At 50.0% G+C, this 21,090-nt stretch overlaps 1 protein-coding gene across 1 annotated transcript in view; it reads left to right on the forward strand.

Annotated features, from left to right (window-relative positions):
- Positions 1-6,026: 6,026 nt before the first annotated feature.
- LOC308521534 (uncharacterized protein C2orf78-like) overlaps positions 6,027-21,090 on the forward strand; it is a gene marked incomplete at both ends in the record, with an annotated part of 63,946 nt that continues 48,882 nt past the window's right edge. Inside the window, 2 exons of the mRNA XM_081094607.1 lie at positions 6,027-6,080; positions 6,195-6,357. Coding sequence (XP_080950733.1) covers positions 6,027-6,080; positions 6,195-6,357 — 217 coding nt within the window. The remainder of the gene's footprint in view (positions 6,081-6,194; positions 6,358-21,090) is intronic.

Consider the following 21,090-nt stretch of genomic DNA (forward strand, 5'->3'; position numbering starts at 1 on the left):
AGATGCCAGACTTTGTTGTCCTCATGTCTTTGTAACATGGCAACAGTCTACCCCTGGGTCAGAGAAATGAAGGTGGGTAAACAATGGCTATATATTAGGCAAACAGTCAGGGCTGTGGGACCTGGCAAACCCCATTTTTTGGTTTTGCATTTCTTCACCCACCACAGTGCATTTAAGATGACTCAGATTATGAATAGACATTGTGTTATATTGTAAATCAGAAGATGCCTTAATCAATAAGCCAAATTAATTTGGCATCTTTTATTATACGCTAGCACTAATGGGCTCAGAATAGAATGTTTCTGTCAAATTCTGGGCCCCAACATGGTAGAAGTCTTTCCTATTTATACTTTTTTCAGCTCTTTGTCTTCCAAATTTGGAATGAGACTTCCAGACCTTCTGAGAAAAAGTCCCGTTTGCTGGGACAGGGCCGTGAGACCATATCTCAAGGCCTGGCCTGGCGCCAGCACTGACAACTCTGTCTGGGGCATCGCTTATGGCCTCTCTGGAATGGGAGTAGTCTTATTTTCCTTATTATTTAAGCAAGCAAGTGTTTACAGAAGCCAGAATAGCAGGGTTAAAATTTCAAACAGCAGTTTTTACCCAAGATGGAGGTTACTGTGCTTCAATTGGTGGGGAGACTTGTACAGAAATGTTAAAGCAATGGTCCATCATCCTGGAAAAACGAACTTTGTCCTGAGGGGCCTCGGACATCCTCCCTGCGGACCTTTTGAACATGAGCAGCTTGATTTCATTCAACTGCCACCTCGCATGGGTCATCAGCATGTTGTTGTTGTATGTTTACTGGATGGGTTGAAGCTTCCCCTTCACAAGGCTGATGCCCTCAGGGTGGCAAAGAAACTGTCAGAGAATGTGTTTCCCACGTGGGGTCTGCTTCCAGTCTCCACATTGACGGCACTGAACAAACTATACGAGCCTTAATGAAGGCCTTGCAAACTTCTCAGAATTATCACTGTACCTGCCACCCTCAGGCATCAGGCAAGGTCTAGAGAACTAAAAATAATGAGATCCTCAAACTTAAAATTTATAAACTTGTCCAAACTACGGAAATCTCCTTTATGGCCTTTGGTTTTGCTGACTGTTCGTGGTACCCTCTTTGGGAAACACAAACACACTCCACTTGAGACAGTCACCGGACGACCAATGTCACTAGTGTACAATCTTCTGCTGGTTCCTGTCTCCTGCGAATAGGACCAGCTGCTGTGAGCCTCCAATGCCTTACACTCCAGCCTGCCATCAACCGGCCGAGAGGCCTTCCCAGATGCCAAGTCCTAGAGCCTGGTGCCTGGGTTTTCTGGAAATGTCATCAGAGGAAGACAGCCCCACTGAAAGGGACATAACAAGAACTCCTGGCCAGCGAAACAAGAAGGCACTGAGCCTCGGCTACACATCTCACTGCTAAAGTAGGCTCCGCCTGACATGTGCTTCCGTGCAGATGCTGGGGAACTTGGAATGACATGGACGAGGAAGAGATGTATCTGATGTAGAGGGAGACCCTTTGGCCCAAGATGACAGCTCAAGCTGCTCCTTTTCTTTCTGTTACTCTGGCACTGACTTGGGAAGATAGTGGCCTCTCTTCACCTCTACGTCCCCATGGTTATAGATCCGGTTTGTCCCCTCTCACTGAGAAACCTCTTCAGCCATACTCATCCTTGCCGGCATTTAGGATTACTACTGGGGCTAGGAGACCCTCTGCCCATATGTGCTAAAAGCTGAGTACGCCCTTACTTAAAGAAGTAAGCACAGCAGTCCCTGAAAATGACCTGCCTAACAGGTGATGCCCGCTCAGCACCCTGCTACGATCTCCAGCACCTGACTTTGGATAAGAACGCCTGGGCATTCAGCCTCCTACCCTCCCTTGTTACTCACACGTGGCCTCACGCTGCCTCTGGTCTGTGCAATTTCCCTCTGATGCGGGACATGACCCCCAGGAGAGGTCCTTCCTGGCACCTCGTCCCTTGAAAACCCTGACTCTTGGTCAGTGATGCTTTCAGAGACATATCTGGTCAAAAGGGAAGTTGTAAAACCTCAATAAAGGAAACCTCTTGAAGGCCTGGATAGGGGAGCTCACATCCTGCCGCTCATCAAGATCACCACCAACAGGAAAGCAACACACCTTGGCTCTCCAACCAGAAGGCAGTGCCCATCTTTAAAGATTTTCCTCTTGCCCAACAACAAGCCCAGCCAATGCAAACACCACAACTCAGCCAATGAGAAGCCATCGGCACCCTGAGCTCTTCCTTTATCTTTGACTTTCTTGCCTTCTTTCTATAAACACACACACACACACACACACACACCCTTTCATTTTGTACAACTCCTTAGAGTATCTCTCTGCTTGCCCGGTGAGATGCTGCCTGATTCCTGAATCATTTAATACAGCCAATTAGAGCTTCACATTTATTCAGCAGAATTTTGTTTTTTAACACAAGCAACATTCTGGTGTTTGTTTTTTTTAACACAACAGACTTTAAGGAAGTCTGTTGACAGCAAGGTGGTGAAGGTGCTGACAAGCGTTTAGAAGCCGAGTGGAAGCAGTCAGGATGTGAGAGAAGGTGGCCAAGGGCGACACAGGGCTTTGCCCTGTCCCAGGCTCCTGCCTCCTGAGCCTGGCCACACCCAGGGGAAGGCTGAGTGACCTTGAGCCATTACCCCTCTGCCTTGTGCCTCATATATGTAAACAAATTATAATTGTGACTCCCACGGGAGTGGTTGTGAAGTTGGCGATAGGCGTTAATACATGTCTGTGCTTAGCACAAGTCTTGACACAGACGAAACGCTCAGAAAATGTTACTTATTGTCATCAAACATGAGCTTAGGGGATAGACCGAGTCAGAGAGGGCGCTGCTTTCCTCACCCACACATTGCTCTGTTTAGCGGTAAAATTCTCCATACGTTTTCAATGACACTTCTTCCCGCGAAGTCTCACCAAAAAGGCTGTGAGACTGTGAGACCCGTGAGCCAGGACCGTCTCCGCTCTTTGGCTCGTTTCCGCCCCACCCGGTGACCCAGTCCGTTCTCCACATGAAGGACTTAGCCGTGGGCACACGATGGCTGAGATCACATGCTGTCTACGTTCCCCGGCCAGGACAAGCCCACGCAGACTGCTCACTGGGTCACGTACTGACTACGCTCAGAGGGCCCGTCGCCTCAGGCAGGGCTTGCTGCGGGAGCTCAGCAATGGCCGCAAGGCCTGTTTCTTTCCTGTCTCTGCTCTGCCTTCCCCGATGGTCGCCCTGTGGCTGTCAGCACCATGTGCTTCTTGTCCTCGGCCAGTCCAGTCTGGCCTGCTCTCCTTGGCCATGCTTCTAGGCCCCTGCCTTGCCAGTTGCCTGGCCTGTCTCTCCCACCAGAGGAGGCAATCTGAGGCCAGAACTTGGCTCTTAGGTTGCAAAATCCCCAACCCTTAACACAGAGCAAGGGACGTGGTAGATGCTTCGAGGTTTGTTGAAAAAAATGACCAAATGTGCACAATACTGCACAGTGACGTTCACTCCACCCACAGCCTAGAGAGCTGGCTCGTTGGCAGCACGTGGAGCCCCTGCTTCAGCGCTTGCTGCCTGCGGAAGTTTGCAATGAGAGAAAGCCTACGGTGGGTGGCTTACATGTCCGTGGGCTTTGAAAGATCACAAGAACCAGGGCCTAGATTGTCCCTTTGACTAACTTTCCCTGCAGGGGAGGTGCAGGGCCAGTAAATGCAACCCTGAGAACTTGTAGGCAAAGCACAGAGTCTGAGTGTAAATGTGTACCTGTAATTGTGTGAGACAGTGTGTGTGTGCATCCGAGTGTGTGCATGTGTGAGTGGAGTTTAACCTGGTTCTACCCCCTCCGCCATCCCATCCCAGCTCTCAGGAACACATTCTGGAATCAAAATAAAAATTAACAAGGATAACAGGGTTGAACATACCAATTTTCACCCAACATCAGAAACTAATATAGAAATGTAGAAATCTGGCCCAGCCAGCGTGGTTCAGTGATTGAGCATCGGCCTATGAACCAGAAGGTCATGGTTTGATTCCCGGCCAGGGCACATGCCCAGGTTGTTGGCTCGATCCCCAGCATGAGACTTGCAGGAGGCAATTGATCAATGATTCTCATCATTGATGTTTCTATCTATCTATCTCTCCTCTGAAATCAATAAAAATATATTTTTTAAAAAGAGGTAATGTAGAATCAGGCACACTGCAAAATGTTTGTAAAATAAATATCACACAGTCCCTACATGTGCATGGACATAACTTACCCTTACCCTGGAACCTTACCCTACCCTGCCTGCCACACACTCTCTGATACATTCCATCGGATTTTTGTTGTTGTAATGCTTGTCACAGCCCATGAAGTTGATTTTACTGCTCACCAATGGGTCCCCAGCTTGCTGTTTTATTTTTACTTTTATTTGTTTAGAGAGAGAGTGGTGAGGGGGAGAGAGAGACATTGATTTGTTGTTCTACTTATTTATGCACGCATTGGTTGATATGCTTGAATATATATGCCCTGACTGGGGATCGAACCTACAGCATTGGTGTGTCACAATGACACCCTAACCTACCCAGCAGAGCCTCCCGATGCTGTTTTAAAACCACCACCTTAGAGCCTCTCCCCGCTCTAGGGTTTTGCAGAGGCGATAGGCCTGTGCGCCTGGTGGAGAAATGGGGGCAGAGACAACAGAGCAGCTGCCTTGCAGGATGAGATGACTCGCGAGGCATGGGCTCCAGAGAGGAGACAACTGCTCCTACAAAGCCATCAGCAAAGGAAGGCCTCTGGGCCCTGGGCTCCTCCTAATAGCGTGAGGTCTATCATTTTAATATTCAAAACAAGCTTTCTTTGCATGGGCTGCCTCCAGAACAGGGCGGACTGGCCTTCCTGCCAGCGTGGGGGCTGCGGCTCATGGTCTCAGAAGTGTAGGGAGACCTTCCCCTTCCTCCCCCTTCAGCTCTCTTCCTTCCTCACTGGCTTCTCCTCCCCTCCCTCCGTCCCTCCCTTCGTCCTTCCCTCCCTCAGCTCAGTCACTGCCCGGACCTGGCTGAGCTGGCTGGCTGTCGGGGCCCTTCCCTGGCTCACAGCCTGGCTGAGCCCCGTCCTCCGTCCTCTGAGGCCTGTCCATTGGCAGCCGGGGCGGGGGGGTGGGGGTGCGCTGAGGGAGCTGTGTAGATGTTGGTGTTAGTTTTAATGCTAGAGCACAGCCCATCCCAGGCATATGATTTGCATTATGTGATATCAACATTTAGCTTCAGAAATGGAAATGTCAACTTCAATTATTTTCTCGGAGTCTTGATGGCTCTGGGAATACATCAATACACACAATGCTTCTATAAACTCGGACTCGTGCTCCTAGCAGCTTTAGAACTGCAGTTTCAATATTCAAAACAAGTTTTCTTTGCTTCTTAGCAATTAATTGTGGCCAAGGGCTCACTTTTCTGTTCCTCGTTGCTGTCAGCTCAGAGCAGGGGCGGGGGTGACACATGGAACCAAGGGCCACATCCCTGACTCCAGGACCATTCCTACTTCCATTGCCAAAGCGCCAGGGTTGGTATAACGTGTCTTTCCTCTCAGCCCATTTAGTTTGCTCACGCTTCTGGCCCACAGTCTCCAAGAAGCCGTCCTGGCCTCCAGGCCTGGCGGGGCGCCCCCCCCCCCCCGCCCTTACACTCTCATGCACTCACTGCTCCATCTACCTCTCCCAGGGCAGGCAGTGGGGCAGCTGGGGTGCACTGCCAGCTTGGGACGCGCCCAGGCTGTGCCACCCGCCAGAGGTGTGGTGCCGAGGGTCACGCTCAGGTCACGGAGAATGACACCCGTGGGTCTGAGCAGAAGTGGAATTTATTAAGGGCACCAGGAGGCTCAGCCTCTCAGGGGCCAGGGGATGCGGCCTGGACGCCATGGACCAGAGCAGCGTCTGAAGCTCCACGGGCTCCGCGGTGTCACAGCCGACAGACAGGCGCGGAGCTGGGGGGGGGGGGGCTGCCGGGTGCTCTTGGAAACCCAGCTGACTTTGGAAACTGGACATGGCCAGGCCACCACAGCCGCCAGAACGAGGCTTCTCCATCCCCAGCACCTGCGTGAGGCCAGGGGTGCTGTGAACCACAGCCAAGCAAAAGGGGGGTGGAGGACACCACATCGCTCACACTGGAGTTCGGTGGAGTTGACAGCCAGCCGCCCCTCTCTCTTTGCAGTTGCTGCTGCGGCCACCGCATGGGGAACGCAGCCAGAGCTCCTCAGAGAACTGTGGGCGGAGTAGCAGCCGCCATGCTATGGACTCTCCTTGCTGTCTTCCCTCAACTCTCCGAGGCGACCCTGGTATTCGGGACCTCATCAAACCTGATAGGAGCCTTCCAGGTGCTGAGGGCAAAGTGGCCCCATGGGGTCTTAAGGGGGTTACCTTAACAGACAACATGGGAAAGAGGATTGTCAAGTCTGTCTAATTGCTCATCTACCATCTTGTAAGGAAACCACAGCAAAACCCCCTGGAGCAGATAAAGAAGCGATTCAATGCAATGTTCTTGACCATCCGGCCAGGGGTCACCCCTGCAACTGCTGACATGGACACATCCCTGGGTCCAAGGGAAGCTGGCCCCTGGCTTGCAGGGAAAGGCATGGACGCTGTACACTCCACAGGCCAAGAGCTTGTGCACACGTCCCTGTGGGGCCCGCCGGCCGTGCGTTCATTGCTGAGATGACTCCGTATGTGACGGGAAGGCCTTCATCAAGGAAGGTCTGTCTCGTGTGAGTCTATTCCCTGGAATCGGCCACGAGATAAGCAAGTTGTGGAGATAGCACATAGTCTCCTGGGGAAACACGGTCCACCCATGGTCCCTTTTCTAAAGGCCTCGAGACTGGAGGGGCAGGGACGCCTCGCTCCTGTGAGCTTTCCAAACCCGGGCAAGGTTGCAAACTCAAGGAAAAGGAAAGCAGATCCAGCATTCCCCGACTACAAGTCAACCAAGAAGCAGAGCTCACGCCTCCCGGAGTGTGAAATAGACGCTGCTCTAACCAAACCGCCCATCAAGAGAAGCCACTGGATGCCAGAGATGCTGAAGGACTCAAGCCTGTGTTTAGGGTGACTGAGCAAGACATCAGTCTTGCTATGGCATCTAATGAGGCCCCACCTTCTGCAGATGCGATTAAACAGCTCCTTGCAGCTTAGTCCTAATGGCCGTCGTACTTGATTTAGAAAAAAAGAACAGAAAAGTAACAGGGAGAGGAGAGGAGAGGAGAGGGGAGGGGAGGGGAGGGGAAGGGAGGGGAGGAGAGGAGAGGAGAGGAGAGGAGAGGAGAGGAGAGGAGAGGGGAGGGGAGGGGAGGGGAAGGGAGGGGAGGAGAGGAGAGGAGAGGAGAGGAGAGGAGAGGAGAGGAGAGGAGAGGGGAGGGGAGGAGAGGAGAGGAGAGGAGAGGAGGAGAGGAGGGGGAGAGGGAGGGGAGGGGAGGGGAGGAGAGGAGAGGAGAGGAGACAGGAGGAGAGGGGAGGGGACGGGAGGAGAGAGTGTGGAAAGGTTTTGAGATGCTGTTAACTGTGCTCTTTCTTTGGTGGGTTTGAGGACAAAAGGCTGCATGATAAGGAAAGAATTGGAAATTGGTTGGGTGAAAGAGGAACAAGGGGTAAGCAGGGGAAAATAGGAACTTGGGCCATGGCCTCTAGGCCAAAAGGGGAGAGAGGTTATGGATTTATAAACAGAAGCAGGAGGAGGGTGTATGGCAGAAGTGAGAAGCAGTTTCTAAGATTAACGTGAAAAGAGGAAAATTTGAACAGAGTTGAGAGGGCAGAAGCTGAGTCTTCAGTGGTTCTCAACCTTCCTAATGCCGCGACCCTTTAATACAGTTCCTCATGTTGTGGTGACCCCCAACCATAAAATTATTTTCGTTGCTACTACATAACTGTAATTTTGCTACTGTTATGAATCATAATGTAAATATCAGATATGCAGGATATATTTAGTCGACCCCTGTGAAAGGGTTGTTCGACCCCCAAAGTCGTCGTGACCCACGGCTTGAGAACCGCTGGTCTGGGCTGTCCAGGAGAAATGTAAATGTCTCTTGTGGAGATTGGCCTTGTGTCTCATGACCACTAAATAAGCATTTCAGAAAACAGATTCAGGACACATTTCCTATGGGTTTGGGGTGCTTTATGCATATATGACTGTAGTTGGGGAAAGTGAGAACAAATCAGGGGAATCTACCACAGGAATGGCAAGTGCTTTGAGTTATCCTGGGGCACCTGATAACAGGGGCCTACAGAAGTGAATGTCTGCAGTAGGAGGCCCACCCAGGACAGGACGTGGGAAATAAGTTATCAGTGACTCCACACCTATGCCCAGGCCCACGAATATACAACTTCAGTTACCTTCACAACATGCAAGGCCAGTATCCCTGTGTCACTTTACCTGAGAGGTTCAGTAATGGGCTGAGGTCACACTGCATGCAGTAGAGTGAAGCCTCCATTGGAGGCCTGTCTCCGAAAGCTTCAGTATTTGCAAGTGGCCATAAGTCGCCAACCTGGCTTTCAGAACACAGCATCCAGAAGTTACCAGTGCATGAGATCAAACATCACATGAAGCCTAAACATTAACTTGAACGCCAAGCTAGGGCCCCTGCATGATCCCTGGCTGCACATGCCTCCTTGTCTAAACACCGACATCAACTGAGCAAAGCCCAAGGGAAAAATCCCGGGAAGCATCCATGCCCACTGGCAAGAGCAATAGGCACACTGGGTCGCAGGTGACCAGCCCCCTCACTGCAGTAGCTAGGGATTCCCATGATTCCATGGGGACACAGGAAAAGGAGACTGGTCGGGACAGCAGATATTTAGCTCAGAGGGTTAGTCTCATATCACAGATTAGTATCGGGAATTTGGCAATGCAATGCAGGATTCTGTGAGGAAAAGCCTTGAAAAAATATATAAGTTTAAGCCATACCTCTACACTGCAACACTTCTCACCATGTCTTCTCAGGTAAGAATGCACCATCTTTGGAAAAACTCTTATCTCATAAGAGGAAATGTTGGCCTATAAATGAAATATGTGTCTTTGGAGATTCCATCTATAGGAGCTATCTTCTTGTGGCCTCTTGGCCTCTTGGATCCCACACTTCATACACAATGGAAGTAAAAAGCCCAAGGTGGATTGATCCAGGCACCCTAAAAGCTTACCATAAAGGGAAACTATTATATCCTTAGACTTCCTCTCCCAAGCCAGCTTAATCCATAGACAGCATGGGGCAAAGTAGGGTTACAGTTGCAAGTATGGGAAACACAGACTTTATAGCTGTATGATTATTTATACAATAGAGAACTGTTGCATGAAGAGACTCCTGCAATAGGCTTTCCCTTCCCCTGGCTGCCAGCACCAGTTTTCCTCTGGCACCCGGCATCCAGACCTTCGCTCCAGCCGGAGCCGCCATTAGTTTTCGTGGCTCTGGCCGGAGCTGCCTTCGGTCATCACTCCGCCTCTTCATGCTTATGTATGCAAATAAACCACCATATTTGTTGGGTTAATTTGCATACTGTACTGGTTGGCTGGTTAGCATATCAAAGGTATGGTCAATTTACATGTTAGTCTATTATTAGGTAAGAAGATTGTATTATTTTCCAAACACAAAACTGTAAACCTAATTTGCCCCACATTGTAGAAGACTGGGTTAGCAACTCAGCTCTGTCTTCTAACAGTAAGAAGAGGGTTAGTGAGAAAAGCCTAACCAGGGGAAGAACAACAGAGGCACCCAGGCCACGTCCACATCGGGCTGAATGTGCACATCTGTTCCTTATGCTTGTGTGCACAGCACACCTCATCACAATGTCCTTTCTCACAGACCCCTTTTTAAGTTTATCCACAAAATCCATCAGAACAAGCTACTTCATGATACTTCAAGATAAACTCGCCAAGGGAGAAATATGCAATATGTCTTACCATGGTGGAATCTTGGAAAATAAGACTAGGGTGCTGCTGGGACTGCAGACTGGTGCAGCCACTGTGAAAACGCTAAAGAATTTCCTCAAAAAATAAAAGATAGAACTTTCATTTGACCTAGTGATCACAGTTTTAGGAATATATCTTAGGAATCCAGAAACACCAATCGGAAAGAATATATGCACCCCTATGTTCAAAGCAGCACAAATTAAAATAGCTAAGATTTGGAAAATAGCTCAAGTCCCCATGAGCTGATGAGTGGATAAAACAGCAGTGGTACATTTACACAATGAAATACTAAGCGGCTGTAAAAAACCAAAGAACTCTTACCATTTGCAAAGCATGGATAGACCTGGAGAGTATTATGCTAAGCTAAATAAGCCAGAGAAAGTCAAGTATTACATAATCTCGCTCATATGTGGAATCTATAGAACAAAATAAACTGATGAGCAAAGTAGACCTAGAGATATAGAAGCATGGGACAGATTGACACATTTCAGAGGAAAGGTGGAGTGTGGGTGCGGTGTGATGAACTGGGGAACTTGTATGCATATATGCATAGTCCATGGACACAGAAAATGGAGTGGTGAAGGTAGAAGGGGGAATGATAGGGGTGGGATGGAGGGGTTCAATGGGAAGAGAAAACAAAAACAGAAAATAGAAGGAACATCTCTAATACAAAAATAAAAATGAATAAATGAGTAAAAAGTACGACTAGGAAAGAAACAGCTGAACAAAACCAGAGCATTGACACACAGTATAAAACAATCTGTGTTCTGCAAACACACCAATGATTTATATGACTGAGGTAATATGACATAAAAGAAAGTGAAAATATATGAAAGATTATAATCTTTAGTTAGCAAAATTCCTTGCTTTTGCTGCACTAGATAAGTTGTGTATACATGTAAATTGTCTGTTCTCTTAACACAAAATGAGACCAAAATGGGTCATCGTATTTTCCCGGGAACATAAAATATACACATAAATGTCTTTTGTCCTGTACAATTTCACTTTGCCTGTCACCTAGTCTCCATGAATGTCCTTGTCTTTCTCTAACTAGTCTCCTCGTCACTTTTGCCTGGCCGTGCACCCAAGCATGGCAGACAGAGAATCCTGGAGGACCAAAGTTCTACAGCAGCTGTTTGCAAATGGGGAGGAGACTGCAGTAACTGCCACACTGGATGCACTTAATGAGAGAAGGAAAAGGGAAAACATCGTGAAGGCCTCTCACGTATGACAGAGCAGGAAGGCAGGATGCCTACATGGCCCAAGGAACCAGAGAGAGCAAATTACAGGCAGAAGAAGTGCAACCAAAGGCTGGAAGAGGAAAGGTTTGCCGTCAGCTGACACCTAGCCCTTGGTCGTTGCTTGTAATGGACAGAGCCCATTGGGGGAAGCATCAGACACTACAAAGAAGACCCTGCTGCTGGAAGTGGACAGGGAGTAACATCCAGGAGTGTCAGAATGCAAGATCAAAGCTTGTCTCAAACAGTGCCTACAATAAAGAAAGAGAAACAGTGAGAGTGGTGGAAGATGCAAGTCAACCTAGCCTGGCCCTGCCCAGCTCAGGGAAGGTAGGATTCAAGGAGAATAAACTACAAGAGAAGAGCCTTGGACCACATCATTCTGCACAAAATATACTCAAAAAACTTCATTTTACTGCTCAACCACCTGACAGAAAGAGCTCCTTAATCCTTTCCCTTGCTCCTCAAAAGCCACGGTAAATTCACTAATGACATGGACTGGTATGATTTAAGAACAACTGTAAGTGGGTAAACTAGATGTCCCTTTCCATTCTCACTAAGATAGAGGCAATATATATAATGATAAACATGTTATACAGTATAATATGGAGAATATAAGCAACTAGTAGTTAATTATATTCATGAATGTCTATAACAAACATTGAGATTATTTCCGAAATATAAGAGCCGGGGAAAAGTGAGACTACCACAGCTGTATTGTCATCTAGCCCATGTGTCCTGAGAGCTCAGCCATTCAGGTGTTGGTTTAGCTCCCCTACCACTCCCTCCATCCAATCCTGTCTTCTTGGGAACCTGACCTCCCGATTGGCTCTCTCATCCCTTTAAACTGCCTGCTTTGTGACATCATTCTCCCACCACACCTACCAACACCTGGTAGAATCTTGGGGTGCCCATGGAGTTGCCTGTAAATAAATTTGGATCATCGCAACTGACCAGTGACCAGTAACTGGTGACCAGTGGCCAGTGGCCAGTATGACCAGTGACCTTCGTACTGGATACATGTGCTCTTTGGCTTCAGCCACTGAGACATCCTCATCCCTTGCATCTAGAGTTGATATTTGCTCTTCTCTGACCATGTCAGGTAAGGAATGAACCTTTTTAAAGTTTCTCATTAGATGTTTGTTTGCCCCTAAGTTTAGCAATAGAGTCGAAAGAGCATAGAATAATTTGGGAAATACTGATCTAGAAGTCTGCAGACCTAATTTCAGTTGAGATTTTGGCATCTACTAGCAATGTGACTTTGGACAAGTCCTTGATTCTCTCACAAAATCTGTTTTTGCCTCACCTGCTACATTCGGATGTTAGATTGGCTCTGGACTCTAACCCCTTCCTTTTCTAACATGGAGTTTTACAGAACACTCCAGTTGACAATGAAATCAAGACTTCTGGATAGTGTTTCAACAGCAAGAGAAAGAAAACCTAAGTCATGTAGAAAACTATCAATACATACATATATATATGTATATATATATATCTACAGTATTAAAAGAGAAACATTGTAATTGCCATATGACCACTACCCTTCCCATTGGCTGATCAGGGCAATATGCAAGTTAACTGTCAGCCAGTTTGGTGGCCAGCAGCCAGGCAGCTTGAAACTACCATGAGGCTTGCTTGCTTCAGTGACTGCAGACTCCAACGTTCCCCACCTGCCTTGCAGGCCTCTGAGACTGCACTTATAAACATTATAACAAATACAGACGCTAAACAAAACTCCAGAAACCAGCTTTCAGCTGGCTGGGATCTCAGAGCTGGAGTTGATACAGAGTTGCGAGAACCGAAACAAACCAGATACCTGCTTTCAGGAGCGGAGGCCTAAGAGCTGGAGCCTCAGAGCTAAAGCTGGCCCAGATTAAAAAAGAAAAAAAGGAGCAGTTGGGAGCTTCAGTCCCAGCCTGTAAACAGCCCTCAGCCCCTCAGCCAGACTGGCCAGGCACCCCAGTGGGGATCCCTACCCTGAAGGGTCTGTGACCAGCTGCAAACAGCCATCATCCCCTCATCCAGGCTGGCCAGGAACCCCAGTGGGGACCCCCACCCTGATCCAGGAAACCGTTCGGGGCAATCCAGCCAGCCCCCACCAGTGCACCAGGCCTCTATTCTATATAGTAAAAGGGTAATATGCCTCCCAGCACTGGGATCAGCGTGACAGGGGGCAGCGCCCAAACACTCTGATTGCCCTGCAGCTCTGTGTGTGACAGGAGGTGGGGCCACAACTTCCCTACCTGCCCTGCTCTGTTTGTGACAGGGGAAGGTGCCCCAACCCCATGATCGGCCCTGCTCTGTGGGTGATAGAGGGCTGTGTCCCACCCCCTGAACCACCCTGCTCTGTGTATGACAGGGGGGGTGTTTGCCAACTCCGCTATCGGCCCTAATCTATGAGTGCCGGGGAGCTCCCCAACCCCCTGATGGGCCCTGCTCTGTGCGTGACAGGGGGGAGCTCCCCAACCCCCTGATCAGTCCTGCCCTGTGCGTGACAGGGGGCAGCGCCTCGACCCCCTGATTGGCCCTGCTCTGTGTGTGACAGGGGGTGGCGCCACAACCTCCCCATGGACTCTGCCTTGAGTGTGACAGGGGGCGGTGCCCCAACCCCCCAAACGTCCCTACCCTGAGCATGACTGAGTGTGGCATGGCAACCTCCCATTCCGCCCTGCTCTGTGCATGATAGGGGCGGCGCCCCAACTCCAAAAATTGGCCCTGCTCTGAGCCCAACCAGGAGCTGCACCTAGGGATTGGGCCTGCCCCCCTCTGCCACCTGGGAGCAGGCCTAAACCAGCAGGTGTTATCTCCCAACAGGTCCCAGACTGTGAGAGGGCACAGGCCGTGCTGAGGGAACCGCCCCTCCCCCCCCTCGCCAGAGTGCACAAATTCTTTTGCACAGGCCTCTAGTATATATATATATATAATGATAAACATGTTATACAAGATAGTATGGAGAATAAAAGTAACTAGTAGTTAATTATATTCATGAATGTCTGTAAACAACATTGAGATAATTTCCCTAACATAAGAGCCGGGGGAAAGTGAGACTACCACAGCTGTATTGTCATCTAGCCCATGTGTCCTGAGAGCTCAGCCATTCAGGTGTTGGTTTAGCTCCCCTACCACTCCCTCCATCCAATCCTGTCTTCTTGGGAACCTGACCTCCCGATTGGCTCTCTCATCCCTTTAAACTGCCTGCTTTGTGACATCATTCTCCCACCACACCTACCAACACCTGGTAGAATCTTGGGGTGCCCATGGAGTTGCCTGTAAATAAATTTGGATCATCGCAACTGACCAGTGACCAGTAACTGGTGACCAGTGGCCAGTGGCCAGTATGACCAGTGACCTTCGTACTGGATACATGTGCTCTTTGGCTTCAGCCACTGAGACATCCTCATCCCTTGCATCTAGAGTTGATATTTGCTCTTCTCTGACCATGTCAGGTAAGGAATGAACCTTTTTAAAGTTTCTCATTAGATGTTTGTTTGCCCCTAAGTTTAGCAATAGAGTCGAAAGAGCATAGAATAATTTGGGAAATACTGATCTAGAAGTCTGCAGACCTAATTTCAGTTGAGATTTTGGCATCTACTAGCAATGTGACTTTGGACAAGTCCTTGATTCTCTCACAAAATCTGTTTTTGCCTCACCTGCTACATTCGGATGTTAGATTGGCTCTGGACTCTAACCCCTTCCTTTTCTAACATGGAGTTTTACAGAACACTCCAGTTGACAATGAAATCAAGACTTCTGGATAGTGTTTCAACAGCAAGAGAAAGAAAACCTAAGTCATGTAGAAAACTATCAATACATACATATATATATGTATATATATATATCTACAGTATTAAAAGAGAAACATTGTAATTGCCATATGACCACTACCCTTCCCATTGGCTGATCAGGGCAATATGCAAGTTAACTGTCAGCCAGTTTGGTGGCCAGCAGCCAGGCAGCTTGAAACTACCATGAGGCTTGCTTGCTTCAGTGACTGCAGACTCCAACGTTCCCCACCTGCCTTGCAGGCCTCTGAGACTGCACTTATAAACATTATAACAAATACAGACGCTAAACAAAACTCCAGAAACCAGCTTTCAGCTGGCTGGGATCTCAGAGCTGGAGTTGATACAGAGTTGCGAGAACCGAAACAAACCAGATACCTGCTTTCAGGAGCGGAGGCCTAAGAGCTGGAGCCTCAGAGCTAAAGCTGGCCCAGATTAAAAAAGAAAAAAAGGAGCAGTTGGGAGCTTCAGTCCCAGCCTGTAAACAGCCCTCAGCCCCTCAGCCAGACTGGCCAGGCACCCCAGTGGGGATCCCTACCCTGAAGGGTCTGTGACCAGCTGCAAACAGCCATCATCCCCTCATCCAGGCTGGCCAGGAACCCCAGTGGGGACCCCCACCCTGATCCAGGAAACCGTTCGGGGCAATCCAGCCAGCCCCCACCAGTGCACCAGGCCTCTATTCTATATAGTAAAAGGGTAATATGCCTCCCAGCACTGGGATCAGCGTGACAGGGGGCAGCGCCCAAACACTCTGATTGCCCTGCAGCTCTGTGTGTGACAGGAGGTGGGGCCACAACTTCCCTACCTGCCCTGCTCTGTTTGTGACAGGGGAAGGTGCCCCAACCCCATGATCGGCCCTGCTCTGTGGGTGATAGAGGGCTGTGTCCCACCCCCTGAACCACCCTGCTCTGTGTATGACAGGGGGGGTGTTTGCCAACTCCGCTATCGGCCCTAATCTATGAGTGCCGGGGAGCTCCCCAACCCCCTGATGGGCCCTGCTCTGTGCGTGACAGGGGGGAGCTCCCCAACCCCCTGATCAGTCCTGCCCTGTGCGTGACAGGGGGCAGCGCCTCGACCCCCTGATTGGCCCTGCTCTGTGTGTGACAGGGGGTGGCGCCACAACCTCCCCATGGACTCTGCCTTGAGTGTGACAGGGGGCGGTGCCCCAACCCCCCAAACGTCCCTACCCTGAGCATGACTGAGTGTGGCATGGCAACCTCCCATTCCGCCCTGCTCTGTGCATGATAGGGGCGGCGCCCCAACTCCAAAAATTGGCCCTGCTCTGAGCCCAACCAGGAGCTGCACCTAGGGATTGGGCCTGCCCCCCTCTGCCACCTGGGAGCAGGCCTAAACCAGCAGGTGTTATCTCCCAACAGGTCCCAGACTGTGAGAGGGCACAGGCCGTGCTGAGGGAACCGCCCCTCCCCCCCCTCGCCAGAGTGCACAAATTCTTTTGCACAGGCCTCTAGTATATATATATATATAATGATAAACATGTTATACAAGATAGTATGGAGAATAAAAGTAACTAGTAGTTAATTATATTCATGAATGTCTGTAAACAACATTGAGATAATTTCCCTAACATAAGAGCCGGGGGAAAGTGAGACTACCACAGCTGTATTGTCATCTAGCCCATGTGTCCTGAGAGCTCAGCCATTCAGGTGTTGGTTTAGCTCCCCTACCACTCCCTCCATCCAATCCTGTCTTCTTGGGAACCTGACCTCCCGATTGGCTCTCTCATCCCTTTAAACTGCCTGCTTTGTGACATCATTCTCCCACCACACCTACCAACACCTGGTAGAATCTTGGGGTGCCCATGGAGTTGCCTGTAAATAAATTTGGATCATCGCAACTGACCAGTGACCAGTAACTGGTGACCAGTGGCCAGTGGCCAGTATGACCAGTGACCTTCGTACTGGATACATGTGCTCTTTGGCTTCAGCCACTGAGACATCCTCATCCCTTGCATCTAGAGTTGATATTTGCTCTTCTCTGACCATGTCAGGTAAGGAATGAACCTTTTTAAAGTTTCTCATTAGATGTTTGTTTGCCCCTAAGTTTAGCAATAGAGTCGAAAGAGCATAGAATAATTTGGGAAATACTGATCTAGAAGTCTGCAGACCTAATTTCAGTTGAGATTTTGGCATCTACTAGCAATGTGACTTTGGACAAGTCCTTGATTCTCTCACAAAATCTGTTTTTGCCTCACCTGCTACATTCGGATGTTAGATTGGCTGTGGACTCTAACCCCTTCCTTTTCTAACATGGAGTTTTACAGAACACTCCTGTTGACAATGAAATCAAGACTTCTGGATAGTGTTTCAACAGCAAGAGAAAGAAAACCTAAGTCATGTAGAAAACTATCAATACATACATATATATATGTATATATATATATCTACAGTATTAAAAGAGAAACATTGTAATTGCCATATGACCACTACCCTTCCCATTGGCTGATCAGGGCAATATGCAAGTTAACTGTCAGCCAGTTTGGTGGCCAGCAGCCAGGCAGCTTGAAACTACCATGAGGCTTGCTTGCTTCAGTGACTGCAGACTCCAACGTTCCCCACCTGCCTTGCAGGCCTCTGAGACTGCACTTATAAACATTATAACAAATACAGACGCTAAACAAAACTCCAGAAACCAGCTTTCAGCTGGCTGGGATCTCAGAGCTGGAGTTGATACAGAGTTGCGAGAACCGAAACAAACCAGATACCTGCTTTCAGGAGCGGAGGCCTAAGAGCTGGAGCCTCAGAGCTAAAGCTGGCCCAGATTAAAAAAGAAAAAAAGGAGCAGTTGGGAGCTTCAGTCCCAGCCTGTAAACAGCCCTCAGCCCCTCAGCCAGACTGGCCAGGCACCCCAGTGGGGATCCCTACCCTGAAGGGTCTGTGACCAGCTGCAAACAGCCATCATCCCCTCATCCAGGCTGGCCAGGAACCCCAGTGGGGACCCCCACCCTGATCCAGGAAACCGTTCGGGGCAATCCAGCCAGCCCCCACCAGTGCACCAGGCCTCTATTCTATATAGTAAAAGGGTAATATGCCTCCCAGCACTGGGATCAGCGTGACAGGGGGCAGCGCCCAAACACTCTGATTGCCCTGCAGCTCTGTGTGTGACAGGAGGTGGGGCCACAACTTCCCTACCTGCCCTGCTCTGTTTGTGACAGGGGAAGGTGCCCCAACCCCATGATCGGCCCTGCTCTGTGGGTGATAGAGGGCTGTGTCCCACCCCCTGAACCACCCTGCTCTGTGTATGACAGGGGGGGTGTTTGCCAACTCCGCTATCGGCCCTAATCTATGAGTGCCGGGGAGCTCCCCAACCCCCTGATGGGCCCTGCTCTGTGCGTGACAGGGGGGAGCTCCCCAACCCCCTGATCAGTCCTGCCCTGTGCGTGACAGGGGGCAGCGCCTCGACCCCCTGATTGGCCCTGCTCTGTGTGTGACAGGGGGTGGCGCCACAACCTCCCCATGGACTCTGCCTTGAGTGTGACAGGGGGCGGTGCCCCAACCCCCCAAACGTCCCTACCCTGAGCATGACTGAGTGTGGCATGGCAACCTCCCATTCCGCCCTGCTCTGTGCATGATAGGGGCGGCGCCCCAACTCCAAAAATTGGCCCTGCTCTGAGCCCAACCAGGAGCTGCACCTAGGGATTGGGCCTGCCCCCCTCTGCCACCTGGGAGCAGGCCTAAACCAGCAGGTGTTATCTCCCAACAGGTCCCAGACTGTGAGAGGGCACAGGCCGTGCTGAGGGAACCGCCCCTCCCCCCCCTCGCCAGAGTGCACAAATTCTTTTGCACAGGCCTCTAGTATATATATATATATAATGATAAACATGTTATACAAGATAGTATGGAGAATAAAAGTAACTAGTAGTTAATTATATTCATGAATGTCTGTAAACAACATTGAGATAATTTCCCTAACATAAGAGCCGGGGGAAAGTGAGACTACCACAGCTGTATTGTCATCTAGCCCATGTGTCCTGAGAGCTCAGCCATTCAGGTGTTGGTTTAGCTCCCCTACCACTCCCTCCATCCAATCCTGTCTTCTTGGGAACCTGACCTCCCGATTGGCTCTCTCATCCCTTTAAACTGCCTGCTTTGTGACATCATTCTCCAACCACACCTACCAACACCTGGTCGAATCTTGGGGTGCCCATGGAGTTGCCTGTAAATAAATTTGGATCATCGCAACTGACCAGTGACCAGTAACTGGTGACCAGTGGCCAGTGGCCAGTATGACCAGTGACCTTCGTACTGGATACATGTGCTCTTTGGCTTCAGCCACTGAGACATCCTCATCCCTTGCATCTAGAGTTGATATTTGCTCTTCTCTGACCATGTCAGGTAAGGAATGAACCTTTTTAAAGTTTCTCATTAGATGTTTGTTTGCCCCTAAGTTTAGCAATAGAGTCGAAAGAGCATAGAATAATTTGGGAAATACTGATCTAGAAGTCTGCAGACCTAATTTCAGTTGAGATTTTGGCATCTACTAGCAATGTGACTTTGGACAAGTCCTTGATTCTCTCACAAAATCTGTTTTTGCCTCACCTGCTACATTCGGATGTTAGATTGGCTCTGGACTCTAACCCCTTCCTTTTCTAACATGGAGTTTTACAGAACACTCCAGTTGACAATGAAATCAAGACTTCTGGATAGTGTTTCAACAGCAAGAGAAAGAAAACCTAAGTCATGTAGAAAACTATCAATACATACATATATATATGTATATATATATATCTACAGTATTAAAAGAGAAACATTGTAATTGCCATATGACCACTACCCTTCCCATTGGCTGATCAGGGCAATATGCAAGTTAACTGTCAGCCAGTTTGGTGGCCAGCAGCCAGGCAGCTTGAAACTACCATGAGGCTTGCTTGCTTCAGTGACTGCAGACTCCAACGTTCCCCACCTGCCTTGCAGGCCTCTGAGACTGCACTTATAAACATTATAACAAATACAGACGCTAAACAAAACTCCAGAAACCAGCTTTCAGCTGGCTGGGATCTCAGAGCTGGAGTTGATACAGAGTTGCGAGAACCGAAACAAACCAGATACCTGCTTTCAGGAGCGGAGGCCTAAGAGCTGGAGCCTCAGAGCTAAAGCTGGCCCAGATTAAAAAAGAAAAAAAGGAGCAGTTGGGAGCTTCAGTCCCAGCCTGTAAACAGCCCTCAGCCCCTCAGCCAGACTGGCCAGGCACCCCAGTGGGGATCCCTACCCTGAAGGGTCTGTGACCAGCTGCAAACAGCCATCATCCCCTCATCCAGGCTGGCCAGGAACCCCAGTGGGGACCCCCACCCTGATCCAGGAAACCGTTCGGGGCAATCCAGCCAGCCCCCACCAGTGCACCAGGCCTCTATTCTATATAGTAAAAGGGTAATATGCCTCCCAGCACTGGGATCAGCGTGACAGGGGGCAGCGCCCAAACACTCTGATTGCCCTGCAGCTCTGTGTGTGACAGGAGGTGGGGCCACAACTTCCCTACCTGCCCTGCTCTGTTTGTGACAGGGGAAGGTGCCCCAACCCCATGATCGGCCCTGCTCTGTGGGTGATAGAGGGCTGTGTCCCACCCCCTGAACCACCCTGCTCTGTGTATGACAGGGGGGGTGTTTGCCAACTCCGCTATCGGCCCTAATCTATGAGTGCCGGGGAGCTCCCCAACCCCCTGATGGGCCCTGCTCTGTGCGTGACAGGGGGGAGCTCCCCAACCCCCTGATCAGTCCTGCCCTGTGCGTGACAGGGGGCAGCGCCTCGACCCCCTGATTGGCCCTGCTCTGTGTGTGACAGGGGGTGGCGCCACAACCTCCCCATGGACTCTGCCTTGAGTGTGACAGGGGGCGGTGCCCCAACCCCCCAAACGTCCCTACCCTGAGCATGACTGAGTGTGGCATGGCAACCTCCCATTCCGCCCTGCTCTGTGCATGATAGGGGCGGCGCCCCAACTCCAAAAATTGGCCCTGCTCTGAGCCCAACCAGGAGCTGCACCTAGGGATTGGGCCTGCCCCCCTCTGCCACCTGGGAGCAGGCCTAAACCAGCAGGTGTTATCTCCCAACAGGTCCCAGACTGTGAGAGGGCACAGGCCGTGCTGAGGGAACCGCCCCTCCCCCCCCTCGCCAGAGTGCACAAATTCTT

The sequence above is a fragment of the Myotis nattereri genome (assembly GCF_964212035.1).
Source record: "Myotis nattereri genome assembly, chromosome: 6".
In the NCBI taxonomy this organism is placed as follows: domain Eukaryota; kingdom Metazoa; phylum Chordata; class Mammalia; order Chiroptera; family Vespertilionidae; genus Myotis; species Myotis nattereri.